The following is an 18,253-nucleotide window of genomic DNA, read 5'->3' as shown; positions in this document are numbered from 1 at the left end:
AAAACTATAGCTTTTATCAGAAACATTCAATATGAGCCTTTGTTCAGTTTATCTGGTGTATTGTGTGAACACATTCTGTCAGTTCACGCTGATTGAACCGATTACTTCTGAATGTCCCAACCAATCCCTCTTTTTGATTTAGTTTTACTTGTGAATAATTGGAGAAGAAAAAAAACACACAGAAAACAACATGTGTATTTGGAGAAAAAGAAAGTTTGTTATAAACTCTTTTCTTCATTGACATTCACGTTTTTATTTTGAAGTCTTTCTGTAACATGCCGTACACACCTTATTTGAGTGCTAACCAGTAACTGGATAGAGGAAGGAAATGTACTGCCACAGCTGTGAGGTTGGACAGTGACATTTTTGCTGCCACAGGCCTTTACACTTTGTGCACCTTATTTTCACCTTTATTTCACATTGTAATCTAAAATTCCAACGATAAAAGCATGCATGAGTCTGTCAGTATCTGTCTTGGAGAGAAACTGTTCCACTTTAGTTATATTTTCTAAGGTGATAAAAGGTACCTTTTAGACTTATTCTTGTTTAGCTGGTGCAATAAGTGTCAATGGTAGTCTTCAGTGTATTGTTAAACATTTTAACTAAATCATCAGCAAGTATCTGCTGGTAGGGATGGTGCAATTTTAGTAATGTGATGTGTTGTGTTATGTGATCTTATTAAACATGCCATCACAATGTGTCAAAAAAATCTTCCCAGTTAATATGTCTTCCAGAGTTATTGTACGTCTAACCAGACACCTTAAGAGAGCAGTTTCCTGTGAGATCTTTGTACATCTGCTTGGATTTGTCTTTACTGAAACTTGTAAGCTTCCATCAAATCTATTTAAAAATTAAAGTAGAACTGGACGTCAGAGCAAAATGATTTCTGAAATCTGTAAAATGTAAAATTATGTCTCATCATTTTCACTTCCCCTGCCAGGACAAAGTGAACAAGCTGGCTTGTGAATCCGATGTGGTTTTTTGTTGTTGTTTTTTCATGCGGTCTATCATGCAACACTGAGACTGTTGGCACACATTACTTTTTAAATGCAAATGTCAATTATCTCTAATTTCTAAGGGTATTTGAGAAGGTCACCTCTCCAGCCTTTAGGGCTGCATGTGGATAAGTATAGCTGCAATTCCCCAAAACAGATATTATCCGTGTGTGGCCAAAGACAGTCCAGTTATGCGTTGCCAACAGTATATTACTCTGTTGATATACGTGTTGACTGCATTTCTTTTTTCCGATGCGATGTCACAATCTTTACCATTCCTGTTAAATGTGTCAAATATGTAAGAAGTTTCGGTTCCCGAAACGTAGACTTCTGTTTTTTTCTATGGATGTCTAGAAACAGTGGAGATCTAAAACGTAGAGTAGAATTCATTTGCATGTGTGTGTATGTGATTCTATGAACATTTCAGGTACTCTGCTGCTTACTTGTGAGCATGGATTCCTTGAGGACAACCACAGAAGACTATGAGTGGGTGAGTGATATTTGACCACTTTCTTATGTATGGCTGACTATGGTTAAACATCTTCCAAAGTTATCAAATTGAATTTTGTTGCCATGATACTTTAATATAGTTCTTCGTGGTTATACAAAGAATACAATAACCAACCAAATTACTAACTTATTAACAGACTGATGGACTACCAAATAGATGAACAAGCTGGTAAACAAAGAATCTATTAGACCAAACATTGATGAATCAGGGGAAATTGGCTGGAGGAATTCAACTCTACTAACAATGTCTCAGGCTTATAGGCGTCCCATAGCTCTTGTCATGGAAAACATACATACATACATGTATGTGCCATACATGTACCATGTACCATACACACATGGTACTATTGTACACATGTGCAGGGTCTCATATCTAGAGACACCACATTCCATTACATATATGTACCTTCTTGAAGCTCCCTCCGAACCACTTTATTCTACGTCTAGCTACATTATAGGCTTGAGAGCTTTCAATGCCAACTCATAGGAGAGAGATAGAAAAGTGAGAAAAGAAATATGGATGCTCCAATTGTGATCCACACTGATCAAACATAAACCTTAAGTAAACTTCTTCACATAAGCTCAAAAGAAAGTGAAGAACTTAGATGAACCTTTTCTAGATTACTATGAATGAATGTTATTGTAAAGATCAAGGTTGGGTTACTGCAGTAGACCTAATTTACTCATGGAACCCAAAACTACATTTAAACTGTATGCTGTCTTTTTAGACGCGCACGTGGTCTGCCTTTTGATAGAGAATGTGACTGAAATCAGCATTAGTACAGGCATCTTTAAGTGTAGGATTATAAAGCCAGCTCTACACGTTCTGAAAGCTTACTTTCAGAATTGTGATTTATTTTTTACAGATTGTAGAAAAACAGTCTAGTAGTGCCTGCACCAGAATACCAGTATCAGCATAGACGTATATTTTAATAAACTTCCTTTTAGGTCAACAGTGATTGGGTGGCTGGTTAACTCTGTATTTTTCTTTCTTTTACCAGCCAGACGACAACTATGACTACACCAACTATCCAGGAACTGACAAGTCTGCTTCTGCTCCTTGTTTCCAAGACGACATCTGGGGCTTTGGACGGAGCTACTCCCCAGTAGTCTACAGCATCGTCTTTGTGCTGGCGCTGGTGGGTAACACACTGGTCCTGTGCGTTGTCCGGCGCTACCGCAACTCCAAGAGTGCCGGGGCTTGTTCCTACTCCCTCACGGACACCTTCCTCCTTCACCTGGCAATCTCCGACCTTTTGTTAGCCTTCACTCTGCCCCTCTTCGCTGTCCAGTGGGCCAAGGAGTGGGTGTTTGGCGAGGCAGCCTGCAAGATCTCCGGCGCCCTCTTTTCCCTCAACCGCTACAGTGGCATCCTATTCCTGGCCTGCATCAGTTTTGACCGTTACCTTGCCATCGTCCATGCTGTCAGCACTGGCTGGAAGCGCAACACCTGCCATGCCCAGATCGCTTGTGCGCTGATCTGGACGGTGTGCCTTGGCCTTAGCGGTGTGGACATTGCCTTCAGAGAGGTTGTGACCGTCGGGGTCTTAGGCCAGAAGGAGCTTCGGGTCTGCAGGACTTGGTTTACTCAGAGCTCCATGCAGTGGCAAGTAGGGCTGCAGCTGGTTAACTTGATGCTGGGATTTGGGCTCCCCCTGGTGGTCATGCTGTACTGTTACATCCGTATATTCAAGTCCCTGTGCAATGCCAGTCGGCGCCAGAAACGGAAGTCCCTTCGCCTTATAGTGTCCCTTGTGTCTGTGTTTGTGTTCTGCTGGGCACCTTTCAACATCTTCCAGTTGGCGGACAGCCTGCAGAGGTTGGGCCTCATAGGTCAAGTAGGGTGCCTGTTTGGACGTGTAGTGGACATTGGAACAATGGTGACCGAGAGTTTGGGGTTATCTCACTGTGCTCTGAACCCCCTGCTGTATGGCTTTGTGGGGGTCAAATTCAGAAGGGAGCTGGCTAAGATGTGTAAAGAGTTACTGGGGAAGAGGGGTTGTCTGGGGATGGAGGGATGGGGACCGAATAGAACACGAAGAACCACCGTTTCTTGCAGTTCAGCCGACAGCGAGAACACGTCTTACTTTTCTGTCATGGTGTGAAACCAGAAATGAGGGGTTGTGGAGAAGAGAGAGGAAGTGGTTTGATAACAGCTGAAAAAGAATATGGATGGATTTTGTAAGTAACAAAATGAATGAAACAAAACTGTCTTGAGTGAAAAGGTTACCCCATAACCTACACAAGTTCTCAAAAAATGTATTCTTATCTTTTCAGTTCCATTCAGGATTATTCCATGGAGATGTAACTAGGGCTGGTATTTCTCTTACTTTTCTAAAAAGGTAATCAAATCATAATCAGTGTTCTGAAACTTTGTAAGAAGGGTGATGACTGATTTAAGAATTGTACTAAAAGTAAACGCTTCACGCTCAATGTCTGTTTAGTCAAGTGCGATTGCATATGAAAGGATACACATGAACAGCCATGTCAATGTTTAAGCTAAGTTTAAAATGTGTTTGTCAGATTGTTCAACTATGATTGATTTGAAATGCATTTTCTTAAATAAAATCTTTATAAAATAACGACTTGCGTTCTTTGTGAATGCTCATCTCGACACTTATTGTTTGTGTAACTGTTATGCAACGGACGAGGCCTTGCCCCGCCAGGACCGTGGTTCGCTGCCATCGGGAGTCAAACCTGCCACCTCTGGACTGCCAAGCCTAACCACTACCAGCTACGCCAAAGAAAAGCTAGCTATTCATTGACGCGGGTGGCCGATTAATTACCCGAGGAGTCAGTTTCACCAGTTCACACCCGTTACATATGTACCCTAGCAGTAGCAACCGAACAGTAGCTCTACCTACCAATGCCATGCCCATGCTAAACGAATGACATTTTTTCTCCTCTGAATTTTCCTTGTCTTCCTTGACGGTTTAGGTTGGTTGAGGGGCAGTTCTATGGGCGTATGTGAAGCCCTCTGTGACATTGCTTGTAAAAAGGGCTATACAAATACATTTAGATTTGATTCGATTTGAATGGGTACAGCATAAGGCTTTTCTGCATTGCCTTAAGTACACCACTGTTTAAGGAAAGTAGCAGCATATAAGACAAACCTTAACTTCTTTGTCAGTAAAATATGAACAAAAAATGAACGTCCGCTTGATGTTAGTGCTTTTCAAATGAGTATCACAATTAGGCTACATTTTCCATAGCATGTATACCAGAGGCGTTTTTTTTTGTTTAGAGAGACTGGGGTTTTAGCCCAGACCCCAGACAGAGACCCACAGCACACTTAGCGCAAAAGGATCTATTTGGCCAACATTCGCCCGCACCCGTAATCGAAAACACCACCTCAAAGATCTCAAGCACAGCCACTTACAGAAACTAGTTGGTCACCGGCGCGGGTGGCGTATCGTTTAACCGATCTGTAACAGCCTCAGGGAGGTCACATTCTGACGACAGCTCTCAGGTCTGGAAGTGAATAAAAAAAATTATATACATGGTAAAGAAGGATAGATAAGTCACCTGAGTTACTTTGGTTGGTGTCAGACATGTTCAGCCAACATGGAGGTCGTAATACCGAATTGGAATTCATCCTATACCTGAAAATAGCTCTTATTCGCCATCTTGTGGACAAACACCATAAACAGTCCGACAACATTAGATATAACTTGCGTGTTAATGTGTAGTTGTCTACTTTTTTCCGCCACTTATTTTAGTTTTAATTTGCAAGCTCAGGCTCAGGCCTGCAGACTTTGACAGACAGACAACAGTTGCAGCGGGCTGGGCTCACTCTGCTAGATGCATTTCTCAGTGGAGTTGGCTGGTCAAAACAAGCTGTATGAATTGACTTTCTCTTTCTAAACACAGCACACGCTTTGTTTGATATGCGGATAGGCTGCGGGAACTTGCGTTACCCCTTAAATGAAACCGTTCTCGCCAGATCATTGTCCTTATTCTACAGCGAGCTGGTTGACCGAATAAGCAGCTGAACAACTTGGTAAAGTAAGTAGAACACAGGCTGTATTTCAAATGTTCGTTAAGTTATTATTTCTCTCAACATGATACTGTTTCACTCGGCTTTCTGTACTTGTTGCATGTGACTCGATAATGTGTGGGACACTTTAACAGATAGACTAGCGTATTTTCCGGTCTTTTTATTCTTTATGTTTCATCATAGCTGACATCAACAACATGTGAGCTGTTTTAAATATTCCGGAATTGCCATTGTTTGAGGACATTGTTTGCTGTCATCTGTAGGCTACAGTAGAGCTGAATGCAGACGAACCTGTTTAGCGTGTTTTACCATTTATTTTCCGTTCCATGTTTAATTTAGAGACTCTTATACGACTGGTCTTCTTTTGCACCACATTTTCTTACTCCTCCACAGAATGACAGAGATTGACGCGCATTTGGAAGGGATATTTCAACAAAACGGCACGTTCAGTTATGACGACAGTTATGAATACAAGGATGAGTGTGATCCCGAGGACGGAATGCGCTGGAAGCCGATCTTCCTTCTGTTGTTGTATGTCCTATCGTTGGTTCTGGGCCTACTGGGAAACGGCCTTGTCTTTTGGATTATGGCCCAGAGGAGACGGAGCTGGACTTTGACAGACACCTTCATCCTGCACCTGGGAGTTGCTGACTGCCTGCTGCTGCTCACGCTGCCGTTCAGGGCAGCTCAGACCTTTCAATCTCAGGAGTGGAGCTTTCAGCAGCCCCTCTGCAAAGTCACTGGTGCCATCTTCAATGTAAGTCAATGGTGGGATTTGAACCACTGATTTTCTGCTTGACTGGTGTATGGAACAGGGAGGGTCAGGAGTAGGCTAATATAGGGGGCGATAAGAGCTCATATTATAGGGGCTTAGAAGTTGTTGGTTTTGCTTAAGACTGCTGCAAATTGAATGGTTTAGGCACCACTGTGGGACAGAGTTAAGTTGAACAGGAAGGGGGTGAGAACACAGTGCATTCAGAGTCTCTATTCCTATCTACACGCACAATTGAAACGTGAAGGTGTTTCAAGTAAATTTACCATTTGTGGGAAGAGACATGGGTTAGGGTTAGAGAGACATGGGCAACAACATCCTTTGGTTTGCTCTGCCTTTTCTCTCTCGAATCTCTAATCTGTTTATCTCTCGTACTAATTTGCTTTCACTTCACTCTCTCTGTCTGTCTGTCTGTCTGTCTGTCTGTCTGTCTGTCTGTCTCTCTCTCTCTCTCTCTCTCTCTCTCTCTCTCTCTCTCTATCTCTCTCTCTCTCTCTCTCTCTCTCTCTCTCTCTCTCTCTTTCTCTCTGTCTTGCTCTCTTCTGACCCTCCCCTTCACACTCTCTCCAGATTAACATCTACTGTGGGGTCCTCCTGCTGGGTGGAATGAATCTGATGTCCTCCCGCAAAAATTCCCGGGTGGGTCACGTGACCTGCGCGTGCGTGTGGCTCTTCTCCACCCTCCTCTCCGTCCCCGACTGGTTGTTCTTAGGGGTCGTCACCAGCCAGGGCAGAACGAAGTGCGGCCCTATCTACCCGACAGACTCCTGGCACCTGGCCTCCCGCCTGCTCTACCACACGGCTGGCTTCCTGCTTCCCTCCGCCGTCCTCCTCTACTACTCCTGCATACTGCTGCGGTTGCAGCGCGGCTCCCAGGGACTCCAGAAGCACAGGGCGGTCAGGGTCATCCTGGCCCTGGTTCTGGTCTTCTTCCTCTGCTGGACGCCCTACAACATCACCCTCATGGTGGACACCTTCAGTGTGAAACCAGCGGAGCCTTCTGAAGGATCCTGTGAGCAGAGAAGGATAGAGACTGTTGTGGAGGTCACCGCTGCCGTTTGCTGTTTTCGCGCCTCCTTCAACCCTTTGCTGTATTTCTTGGTGTGCGGGAACTTTAGGAAGGTGGTGTTGCAGAAGCTAAGAAGACAGAGAGGAACTCATAACAATAGGTTTCTTTGGGATTCATCTGTGATTGAGCAGACTGCACCCCAGGAGAATGGGGCCTTGAACCAAAGTCGTTTTCAGCATGGACAGTCCACCCACTGCTGACCTGAAGGGTGGAAACAGAAATCCTATGACTAACAGTGACAGTGGTTAATCATACTGGGTCTGCACTTCAGGTGATGTCAGAGGGTCATGGGTCCAGTGAGTGGATTGTCGATACTGTGTCACAATGACTGTCTGTTCTGTACTGCGAAGGCTAGTTTGTTGTTTCTGGCTGGCTTGTGGCCTATTTTTTTTTACTGTAAGGTAGAGTTTTCCAAACTATTTCAATTAGTTTGTGCAATGCTTTTCTTTTTTACAAATCTTTGTGGTTAAGGATTTTGAGAATTCAGAATGGTCATGTATTATGAATTTTTATATGAATATACTTTTTTAATTATTGTTTTATTCACCACTTTGAGGTGGCGGATAACATTATTGTGCCACAAATATATAATTAATATAATATTTAAAAGAAAGGCTAATGATGTGATATGCACCAGAAGATAATTTAATAATTGTTACAGTGTTCTGGTGTTATTGTATGGTAAATGTAAGTATATATCCTCTTGTGATTCCATATAATGACTTTCTATTTACTCTCTAGGTATATTGGAAATGTCCTGTGGAGATATTCAGACCGTACTGGGGAATTCCTAGGGTACTTTTGGGCAGCTCAGCTCCCTAGTTACTGAACATCAGGCCCTGGGACTTCCCTCCAGACACGAGTCTCAGACACGTTGTGTTAAGACAGTCTCTTGTTGCAACAGGAAGGCATTTCTAGAGCTTTCTGCAGATGATGACGTCATGGGTCAGGTGATGAAAAGAGTATATGTGGGAGAATGGAGGGAAAAAGCTTCATTTTCTGGCCCTGTGCCGGTTATTACAGTGTGAGTGTCTCTGAGGGCCGTCTGAATGTGTGTGTCTGTTTTTTAAAGGGAAAACAAACCCTTGCTTTGTGCACTCAGTCCTAGTGTGGGAGAAAACAAAGGGAAGAAAGCTAAGGGACTGGGAGGGGAAACATTCAAAAAGCTATCATTGTATGAAGACTGTAAGCTGTGATGCTTTTATCTTTAGTCTCATGGCAGGTCTGGTCTAGTCAGTGTTAGTATGCAGTGCAGTATTTAAAGAAAAAACGTCCATTTGTCCATTTGTCTCTTACGTGCAAATATTTCCGATAAATGACATGAACACACACTTGTTTCCTGTGTTCTGTGTGTTCTGTTTTCTTTGAAGGTACAATAAGTAGGCCTATGTTTTTCTCTCTCTCAGTATTGTAACTTAAGTTTCCAGATACACAAATGTATGTAGTATGAAATCCGACTGTCCAGCTCCTTGTGCTGGCACTATTTCTTGTTTTCCCATTAAGTCTAAGATGACAGATTAATGTCAGATGTCAAAATGATTACTTCCTGTAAAACTAATGTTTCCGTTTGGAGATGAGCAAGATAAATATGCATAGTTGTGATGACTGAAATATGAGAGAGATAGGTTGGTAGTATGATTCACCCACACTGTTATCAACATGCAGATCTGTGCTAATTGCTATATCGTTTCCTGTGTAACCTTTTTGTCACTGCAACATATTATATATTATTCAAATCTGGAGAGAGAGAAGGATATTGCTATCTTGGCCCTGTCGCAGCCCACATTATACTATACAGCATGAGATAAGGGAATATGAGCTAATTATGGTAATTTTCTAATAAATGTACGTATAGTGTAGTGTATGTGGTGTCCCAATGTGTTTTTCATACTTCAGGTCATCAAGTACAAACGTTGTGCTTGCATAATCATGGCCTGACTTCCTGCCACAGCTCGGTAGCAGGGCCTATTGTGAGAAACTGCTTGTACTTTTAACATGGAGAGGGAGGTGCTTGGCGAGTCTCTGTTGACTTTGCTATGGTTCCCTGACTGTAGCTTATCTGTCTACAGGGCCCAGATACAGACACCTTGCAAACGTACACTGCTCTGTGTATACAGCTCACGTAGAGCTTATTCTCTTTCAATGTGCCAGCATTTTTCTGCTCAACAGAACAGTTGCAAGAGATGATGGATTTCAGGCCTACACAACAACATTAACTTATAAAATATAAGTTATAAATAATGTACCGCCTGTTAGTTTCGGAGACTGATGACCCTATCCATACATCTCAAAGTAGATCATGACAGTTTAATACATCATGGGGATTGATTTTGTAGTTCAGAAGGGATTGATACAGTATCTCAGTAGTAGAACATTTGGCTGCAGATGCAGGTTCAAAATCCCACCTGTATAAAAGTGTCAATTACATGAATACATCTAATGCTGATCTTAACATGTAGAATTTCAATCAGTAATGCATTTTCAGTGTAAGTACTACAGGCCATATAAGCCACACAAAAAAAAAAACACTGACTTAAAAACAGTAAGAAAATATAACTTTATTGGACATGAAAAAATACATATATTATCATAATTCACACATTTACACAGTCAATTTTACTAAGTCATAATTCCACAAAGGTCAAATTATGTAATAAAAAAACACAAATATGTTTTGACAAAGTCAAATCAATACACTCTACTTATTATCTTATAAAAGGTTCCTAACACATAAATAAAGAAGAACCTAGCTCTGAAGGAAAAGTGAAAAGAAGTTGGCTTTATGGCTTTATGGCTTCACAAAACAATGCTACAAGTGGTTTCTGGTTACAACCTCCTTACCCTTACTACTCCTTCGTATCAATAAGGAAGTTAGAATCGGACAAAAGTCCGATTATTATCATATAAACTGGAACAGTTGGAACAGGTCACCAAGCGCTACGGCAACCCCTGCAGCCGACTCTCTCTGTCCCCCTTCTCTCTTCGCCCCTCTTAAATGGCGAGAGTGTTGGATGTGTCTCCCGATTCCGACCACACAGAACTCCTCCTGCTGTCTGCGGTTCTCATTCCTGCCCCGATCTTCATCTTACAGCCCAGCGACCTCATTATGGCCAGCAGGTGGCGCCGGAACGTCACCCCCACGAAAGCATACACCACCGGGTTGAGACTGCAGTGGAGGTAGCCCAGAGAGGATGTGGCTGAGAGGGCGATGTCCAAGCTGGTCCTCGTCTCGCAGGTGTCCTTCAGGGTGTTGTTGGCATGGAGCGTGTCCACCATGAGGGTGATGTTGTAGGGCGTCCAGCAGAGGAAGAAGACCAGAACCAGGGCCAGGATGACCCTGACCGCCCTGTGCTTCTGGAGTCCCTGGGAGCCGCGCTGCAACCGCAGCAGTATGCAGGAGTAACAGTAAAGGAGGACGGCGGAGGGAAGCAGGAAGCCCACCAGGTGGTAGATCAGACGGGACGCCAGGCGCCATCGAGACACGGACTGACCGTACGCCAGGTAGTTGTGGACACACTCTGTTTTGTTCCGCCTGGTGTCCGTTAAAGACTCCAGGAACAGCCAGTCAGGGATGGAGAGGAAGATGGAAAAGAGCCACACGGATGCACAGCTAGTGTGAACCACCCAGGTTTTTTTGCGGGAGTACATCTGTGCAGCGTGGACGATGCACAGGTAGCGGTCTAGACTGATGACGGCTAGCAGGAAGATCCCGCAGTAGAAGTTAATCTGGACGGATAGAGAGGGAAGGGAGGTTGTGAAAGAGGACCAACCACTTGTAACCACAGGATTTAACGACTGATGGTTTCTACAGGCCTTACCTGGAAGATAGCGCCAGTAATTTTGCAGAGCGGCGTCCCAAAGGTCCACCCCTCAGTTTGAGTGGCTTGAGCTGCCCAGAACGGCAGGGTGAACAGCAGCATGCTGTCGGCTACGCCCAGGTGCAAGATGAAGGTGTCTGTCACGGTCCAACTCCGCTTTTTCTGGGCCAGAATCCAAAAGACAAGCCCGTTTCCGAGCAGGCCCAAGACCACAGCCAGAGTGTACAACACCGGAAGGAAGACTGCATTAAAACGCATGCCTTCGGTGAAGTCACACACCTCTCCTGCACGGCAACACGTATCTCCTTCACTATCATTGTAGAAGTCATATGTGTCGTTTTCAAAAAACTCCTCAAATTCTTCTGAATTCAAAACAATCTTTCCCCCATCCATCAGGATTCCCTGTTAATTAATGTAACATTACAATTAACTCGCAAATCAAAATAACTTACAGTGTACAAATATAGTATAATATTCATGAGTAATATATATGCATGTTGTGGTCCCACTAACATTTTACACTGTTCTTGTTACGGTTTAATTACATACAAGTACTTTGTAAAAGGTATAATGCTGCTAGTACACCACAGCACGATAGATACTTGCTGTGCAACTGTAGTACATCTATGCACGTCATATCTAATGCATCGTTACTAACGTGTGCCGACGTTGTAAAGTAGGCTAGCACTGAGTACCCTTCGTTGATATAAGGCACTTTTTGCACCAATTGAATTTCAGCCTAAACCGTGCAACGGAACATAAACATTACAGTAAGTACAGGGACATTACCCCCGAGGCAAGTAGGGTGAAGTGCCTTGATCAAGGACACAACTTCATTTGGCACGGCGGAGAATCGATCCAGCAACCTTCTGATTACTAGCCCGACTCCCTCACCACTCGTAGCAACTGAGTTTATGTTGTTTTCAAAAGCCCGTAAGAAACATTTCAGGAGAAACTTAAGAAAATGTTCGAGAATGAGCCCAATGGTTGTGCTCGCCCAAAGGCGTGAGCACACCCAAATAAATATGTGCTTACTGATGTAATCCCACTGCACCAGAACCATATACAATGGATTTTGTCATTGTTGATGATGATGATTACTATTGAATACCATATATTTTTGTATTATGATTCCTTATCTGGGTCATTGTGTAGTTTCAGTGTATCAATATGGACTCTGTGTGAAACCACATGCCACACTGAAAGTGGGTCGACAGCATACCCCTCCCCTTCAAAAACAGGTTGAAATAAAGTAAACCACTTCAAGGTTGCTGAAGGTCTACAGCAGATGCTTCTTGTAAGGTTCCTTTGAGAACAAGGCTGCAAAAACATGACCACATTACAGGTAGGTAAGCAGCATTGTGAATCTGGACTCTGGTTGACATCATGTGAAAATGTAATAGTGCAAACTTACGGCACTTGCTAAATGACATGTGGGTTAAAGGGGTTTTACCACAGAAAGATCATCTGTCAAATTAAATGTCATGAAGTCATAATGTAACTTTAGGCAGTTGGATGGAGTCGATGGTAAAAAATCATACAAACACCAAGAAATGTATAAGACCATTTAGCACACTAGAACTGTGTTGAGAGTACTTGTCTATTATTGATCATGAAACCGGTGAAGGCAGCAGCTGTAATTAGCAGCAGCAGCATCAGTTCTGCTCAAACTACTTGAAAAAAGAAAAAAAAGAAAACCTAACTGATGGACTGTTTGTCCTCATACAGCAAGTCAATGGTCGTTGTTGTGAATACTTCTTTCCACATGGTATTAATGTTCCCATAATCTTTTCTAGCCTAAAACTGAAGGAATGTCTTCAATGAAATCACTTTATATTTGACTGTTTGACTTCATAGCAGAGATCACATTCAGAGCAGGAAGCCAGGAGATTACATTTAGTCATCAAGCAGACGCTCTTCTCCAGAGCGATTAGGTTATGTCTTTCAAAAACGAATCGAAATGGTACCTGTGAATATATCCCACTAAGATATGGCAGGGCTGCCACACTATTTGAAATTAAAATGGATTGTATCTACAAAGAACTCCTTAATTATCATGAAAAAATTGTCAATAGAAACTCTTAGATGAAATGTATAAGTTTGGTTTAGGGTAATTGGAAATTAGTACAGAGATACTATATTGTAGTGAACATTTAATACAGTTTTAAACTTCTTATTGTTGTATATTTTGCCAACTTTGTGACAGCTTAAAGTGATGCACCAAGCAAGTTAAAATTGTAGCAATGCTGACATGAATTATGCAGGTGTTATTTCAACATATACTTAATATGGCAGATTAAATTAAATGAATTCAGAAAGAACTTACCAACATATTATTTGACCCTGATGCAGTCTTGTACAACAGGTGCTCACAGACAAACGTTTTTGTCACTTGTGATAGATGTGTGCCATATATAGGAGGGGGGTGGCGCTGACCGGGAGGAAGGTATGTAAGTGTTCAAAAAAAGGAAATAGAGAGTATTGTGGGTATTTTTTACTCTCAGTTAAGAAGATAAATACTAAAGGAAATAAATACACTAGATACCAATAAGTACTTAATTCAGTAAATGTATCAATATATTTAATTTCACTAGCTAGTGAAACACACACTCCTCCATTCCACATGTTTTTGAGTGATTATTCAGTGGATAATTTAGAAGTATGATTAACAGTCATAGAAGAATGTGAGCCTGAAATTACAAATCACAGTAAAGCTTCTAAGTCATTATTATTTTACATTAATAAATTGCAGAAATGGCTTGGTTTTCACGGATGTAGTGCTCTCTAAAAATGATCTAATCTCTAACCACATCTCAAACCCATTTCCACATTGGATGTGACCTTTGTGGAGTCTGACTGCATCACTGCAAGCCTTGTTGTCCTCAGCTCCTATGAGTTACACTGCAAAACCCAACTGCACATCTTACTAAACAAATGTAACTTAATTACATTTAGTCACTTAGCACAGCGGTCCCCAACCCCCGGGCCGCGGACCGGTACCGGTCCGTGGGTCATTTGGTACCGGTCCGCAGAGAAAGAATAAATAATTACATGATTTCAGTTTTATAAAAAATATAAATAAATGTATTTTTCATGCACCTTAAATATTTGTTTTTGTGTTGCGTCTTATTTTGAAGGCATGTTTAAATATTACCATAGCGACCAGAGAGTGTTTGGGGCAGAGCGGGGCAGAGCCGCAGAGACATGGACATAATAAGGGCAGAGAGGATTCATGTTATGTTGTTGGCACGATGTTACGAGGCCGCTGCTAATAAAGTTGCATAAGAGTACACAGTGGATTCACGTTTATTATTGTATTTAGAAAATGCCACCGTTTGTATGCCGGTCGTATCATTTTATTTTATGTATTTATGCGCCACGCCTTAAAGGCCGGTCCGTGAAAATATTGCAACATTAAACCGGTCCGTGGCGCAAAAAAGGTTGGGGACCGCTGACTTAGCAGACGCTCTTATCCAGAGCGACTTACACTAAGTACAGGGAAATTCCCCCCGATGCAAGTAGGGTGAAGTATACCTTGCCCAAGGACACAACGTCCTTTGGCATGGCCCGGGAATCGGACTGGCAACCTTCAGATTACTTGCCCGATTCCCTAACCGCTTTGCCACCTGACTCCACTTAATATTTACAGAAAGATACATTTACTCAACTCCACCTAGTAATATGAACATGACTATTGTATTGTGAGTATTACTGAATGTGTTTGAGCTCAAGTAATTTAACTTAGAGGAATAGAGCGAAAATTCATCAGATAGACTAATATATGTTCATATAAGTGGCTAATATAAAGACAGTGATTTCCAGTTATTAAAAATGACTTTGACAGAGAACAAAACACATTGCATATGAGTTTCAAGAGCTTAGTTAGTCAATTTGTTGACTAAGAACAGATCTGTGAGAGTTATGTAAACTTAATTAATGTAAACAACCCATGTTTCATGTACATGGAGTCTATTGCTCGTAAGAATAGTAGTTTATGTAGGATTAACACATTTGTTATGAGTTAGATTATTTATGATATGTTTAGATTTAGTCTAGGTGTAGTCAAAAGGAGCAGGAGGAAATAATTATAATGTACCTGTATCTGTATTTGTGACAAATGCCAATAAATCTGAAACTTGAAATCTATGCGCAAAAATATAATGAAACTGTCATCAAAATGTTTATCACACCAATGTGCCTCGATTTTCTTTCTCCCCATTTCATTCAAATACAAAGCCCCTCTGATCCGCGCGTCTGTTTCACAGTCTGCCTTGTGGTTCAGGCAGTTGTGCAGAAGTGTCTGAAACATGTTTTAACACCTTCTGCTGGAGAACGCTGCGTCCTGCACAGCTGTGGTAACTGAGGCGAGCGGCTGAAACATTCTGCATTTGGGAAATGAGGCAAGGTTCATCGCTATTCTCAGTACCCATATTACTAGCAAAGACACAATCACATACATACTAATTGTATGCCCACACGCACACTTGCAAATGTATTGCTTCAACTCTTACTGACAGTAGGTGACATTATAACTTAGTTTCTTTGGAGAAAGTTATAGCATATTCTGTTTCATGCTTTACTTCCTTTCGTATTGCCATATAGCCAGCCCATATTTTACAACCTTTTAATACTCTGTATGGTAATGATCACATTTTCAACAGCATTCCAAACTACAACAACGACTGAACTTTCTCTACATATAGATTAGATCATAACCAATTTCCTGACAACAAAAGTTTTTATTTTATTTGAATAGAGAAGTAGACTCTTAGAACCACTTCCAGAGTCACTTCCCTTTACACATGTGTTTTGTTGCCATAATGTGTTATGATTCACACCTGCATGCATATACAGTCAAAGTTGATCCTCAATGGAGTGTAATAAGACCGGGACAAGAAATTGACTTTCAGTCCTTGGACATGTACAATAGTGATGATAAGTTGTATGTTAGCCTTAGAAACATTTGAAAGTCTTAAAATGATTGTCTTAAAACGGGAAAAGGGTAAAAAGCTGTTGTTCAGTGGAATGTTCTTTTGCATTGATCTATTTTACATTATTAGGAATCCATTGTTATACATTTAATGTGTGACTTGAAAGGTTACCAAGTTAAAATATATATTGGTAAATGTATTGTGTTGCATTTATGTATTTTACATTAAAAAAAATGTAATTTTGACATTCTGATACAAAATGTGTTTTTGCTGTGATATTTTCATATAAATTGTAATGTGATACTTACACAATTGTATAGTAATTTACAATTGTATGAGTTAATGTTAAAACTGTAACAAAAGTAATTGATGAATGTAAAAAAAAAAAGATTAATAAAGTTTTTAAAATTTTATTTTTGACTGTTTCTCATGTTGTACTGAGTACAAATTTGCCATCACAAGGTACAAAGTGCTTGTCACTGGGGCAGTACCCTCTAAAGGCCTAATGTGTACCATTTCCAAGGGTACATTTTAGTCCTAGAGCATTTAGGTCCGTTATTGTCCCCAGGGGTACACATTTGTTCCCAAAAGGTACAAACTGTAAGAGAACAAGTATGTACCCTTGTAAAGGGGTACAATTGGTGTACCTTCGAGGGTACTGCCCCAGTGACAAGCTGTTGGACCCCTTAAGGTACAAATTTTGCACATTATTTCTGACAGTGTAGGTCCTAATGGTCATACATATACCTGAATACAATACAAAATGTTTGTTAAGTTGGGGTACAACAACTATATCATACAGGAACTGAAACTAACAATTATGTAAAAGAGAAACCAATTTAAAGATGTGCATCTTCCCAAAAGAAAGTTATATTGTTATAGTTCACAAAGGTCCCCGGTAGCGATACCATACAAAGAAAAACGAATTAAATAAACTAAAACAATTTTATTTGTCAAAGAATCATCCTTACAATACGTCTGTCCTTTTCTGTATGTTTTTGTCTACCATAATTCTTCTTAATTCTTAGACATCAAGCCACAAGAAAAGTTTGACATCCTATGTACCACACTGTAGTTGTATTTACAATCAAAATATGACTGTGATAAATGAGATAGTTTGGAATAATGGTTGCGTAATTAAAAGCTATATCTGCGACTAAATATCACCCCCTGATAATAATGAATTCTTCTTTTGTGTAGATGTTTGGGTTCTGTGGTTTAATGGCCATCTCACCCACCTACGACTTAAGTGTTACTTAAAAGAGATTAAAACCACTTTATTGTAAAACAGAGAAACCAAGTCACCACTGTGTTGTTTGGTTTGTTTGACATTCACACTGTCACACACAAGTACCATCAATGACCTTTGAAGCAAGAAAAGTAAATGTGTCACGTGTAGTTTTAGCAGGTTTTTTTTTATGCAGGGGGTTGGGTGTTTTCTACATATGCATGTATTTTTTTTACAGCCTTGTTGAACCAATTCGCTCCTGGCAATTAATGTCTACTAAATATAAAGTGCTACCACATATTTAAGATACCTTCCATAAAGTCAAACGGGACCCATTTTCAATGTTTTTGTTCCTTTTGTAAAACTGTTTCCAAGCCAAAAGAATCATAAATTCTTTATTCAGCAGTAGAAGATAACAATAATTTAAAAATGTTTTCTAGTGCTATGCATGTTCACTACCTACCCTTAAAAAAAAATTATAATGTATTTTCTTCACTGGCTGCCAAGTCAATAACAGTTAAGAAAACACATGTTTCAGTTTCAGGCTCCCTCTGCTGGATAAAACATGCACAGGTTTAATAAGTAACACAAGTAAGTAACAAGTAAAACTCTTATCACTAAAAGGGATATGCATAACTAAGGCACCTAATGATAGGTTGGTATAGTAACAGTAAGCTTTTGCCCTGAACTCGCCTTCCTTGGTTTTCGCTACCACATCGCAAAAGGTCACGTAGACTCAAAAAAGCGGAAATCCGCGGAGAGAGCAGAGTTAACCTACTTGCTCGCAGATACCTGTACAACTCTCGGTGGCTGAATTTGTGCGCGAGTAATTATATCTTGCAAGTGAGATTAATATCTGCGCGTGTGAAATAATAGCCTATATAATACGCCCCCGACTTTTCGCCATGGATTTAACAATGTCGTAGCCTACAC

General features: G+C 41.0%; 3 protein-coding genes and 1 long non-coding RNA gene across 6 annotated transcripts; 2 read left to right on the top strand and 2 right to left on the bottom strand.

Moving 5' to 3' along the window:
* The first annotated feature begins 449 nt into the window (after positions 1 to 449).
* Positions 450 to 4,087, top strand: cxcr3.2 (chemokine (C-X-C motif) receptor 3, tandem duplicate 2). Its single transcript, XM_084667711.1, has 2 exons — positions 450 to 1,485; positions 2,507 to 4,087. The coding sequence occupies exons 1-2, from the start codon at positions 1,447 to 1,449 to the stop codon at positions 3,608 to 3,610; spliced, it is 1,143 nt and encodes a 380-aa protein (XP_084523837.1). The 5' UTR covers positions 450 to 1,446; the 3' UTR covers positions 3,611 to 4,087.
* LOC146301424 (uncharacterized) lies at positions 1,559 to 5,208 on the bottom strand. 2 transcript variants are annotated; one of them, XR_014724728.1, is made up of 3 exons: positions 5,108 to 5,208; positions 4,885 to 4,976; positions 1,559 to 3,661 (listed from the first exon to the last, which is right to left on the bottom strand). It is a non-coding gene; the product is annotated as an uncharacterized LOC146301424 (long non-coding RNA). The 2 variants fall into 2 exon arrangements; XR_014724727.1 differs by lacking the exon at positions 5,108 to 5,208 and having other exon boundaries at positions 4,885 to 5,056.
* Positions 5,209 to 5,371: 163 nt separating this feature from the next.
* Positions 5,372 to 9,207, top strand: LOC146301423 (C-X-C chemokine receptor type 4-B-like). 2 transcript variants are annotated; one of them, XR_014724726.1, is made up of 4 exons: positions 5,372 to 5,510; positions 5,896 to 6,259; positions 6,845 to 7,639; positions 8,085 to 9,207. XR_014724726.1 is itself a non-coding variant. In XM_084667724.1 (3 exons), the coding sequence occupies exons 2-3, from the start codon at positions 5,897 to 5,899 to the stop codon at positions 7,541 to 7,543; spliced, it is 1,062 nt and encodes a 353-aa protein (XP_084523850.1). In that variant the 5' UTR covers positions 5,372 to 5,510; position 5,896; the 3' UTR covers positions 7,544 to 9,207. The 2 variants fall into 2 exon arrangements, 1 of the variants encoding a protein (XP_084523850.1); XM_084667724.1 differs by having other exon boundaries at positions 6,845 to 9,207.
* A 674-nt stretch (positions 9,208 to 9,881) lies between these two features.
* On the bottom strand, positions 9,882 to 13,586 carry cxcr3.1 (chemokine (C-X-C motif) receptor 3, tandem duplicate 1). Its single transcript, XM_084670932.1, has 3 exons — positions 13,488 to 13,586; positions 11,162 to 11,563; positions 9,882 to 11,069 (listed from the first exon to the last, which is right to left on the bottom strand). The coding sequence occupies exons 1-3, from the start codon at positions 13,491 to 13,493 to the stop codon at positions 10,335 to 10,337; spliced, it is 1,143 nt and encodes a 380-aa protein (XP_084527058.1). The 5' UTR covers positions 13,494 to 13,586; the 3' UTR covers positions 9,882 to 10,334.
* Between the last annotated feature and the right edge of the window lie 4,667 nt (positions 13,587 to 18,253).

This window comes from Hypomesus nipponensis, chromosome 2 (genome assembly GCF_054491055.1).
Source record: "Hypomesus nipponensis isolate SF chromosome 2, ASM5449105v1, whole genome shotgun sequence".
NCBI lineage: Eukaryota > Metazoa > Chordata > Actinopteri > Osmeriformes > Osmeridae > Hypomesus > Hypomesus nipponensis.
The sequence above is the reverse complement of the archived record's forward strand: the minus strand, read 5'-3'. Positions and strand labels throughout refer to the sequence as shown.

Bases quoted from the DNA above. Each gene is read 5' to 3' on its own strand.
- cxcr3.2 (XM_084667711.1), top strand. From the start codon at position 1,447: ATGGATTCCTTGAGGACAACCACAGAAGACTATGAGTGG. The intron at 1,486-2,506 runs GTGAGTGATATT...TTCTTTTACCAG, and splicing joins CCACAGAAGACTATGAGTGG to CCAGACGACAACTATGACTA.
- LOC146301423 (XM_084667724.1), top strand. From the start codon at position 5,897: ATGACAGAGATTGACGCGCATTTGGAAGGGATATTTCAACAAAACGGC. The intron at 6,260-6,844 runs GTAAGTCAATGG...CACTCTCTCCAG, and splicing joins TCACTGGTGCCATCTTCAAT to ATTAACATCTACTGTGGGGT.
- cxcr3.1 (XM_084670932.1), bottom strand. The intron at 11,070-11,161 runs GTAAGGCCTGTA...CTATCCGTCCAG, and splicing joins TTACTGGCGCTATCTTCCAG to ATTAACTTCTACTGCGGGAT.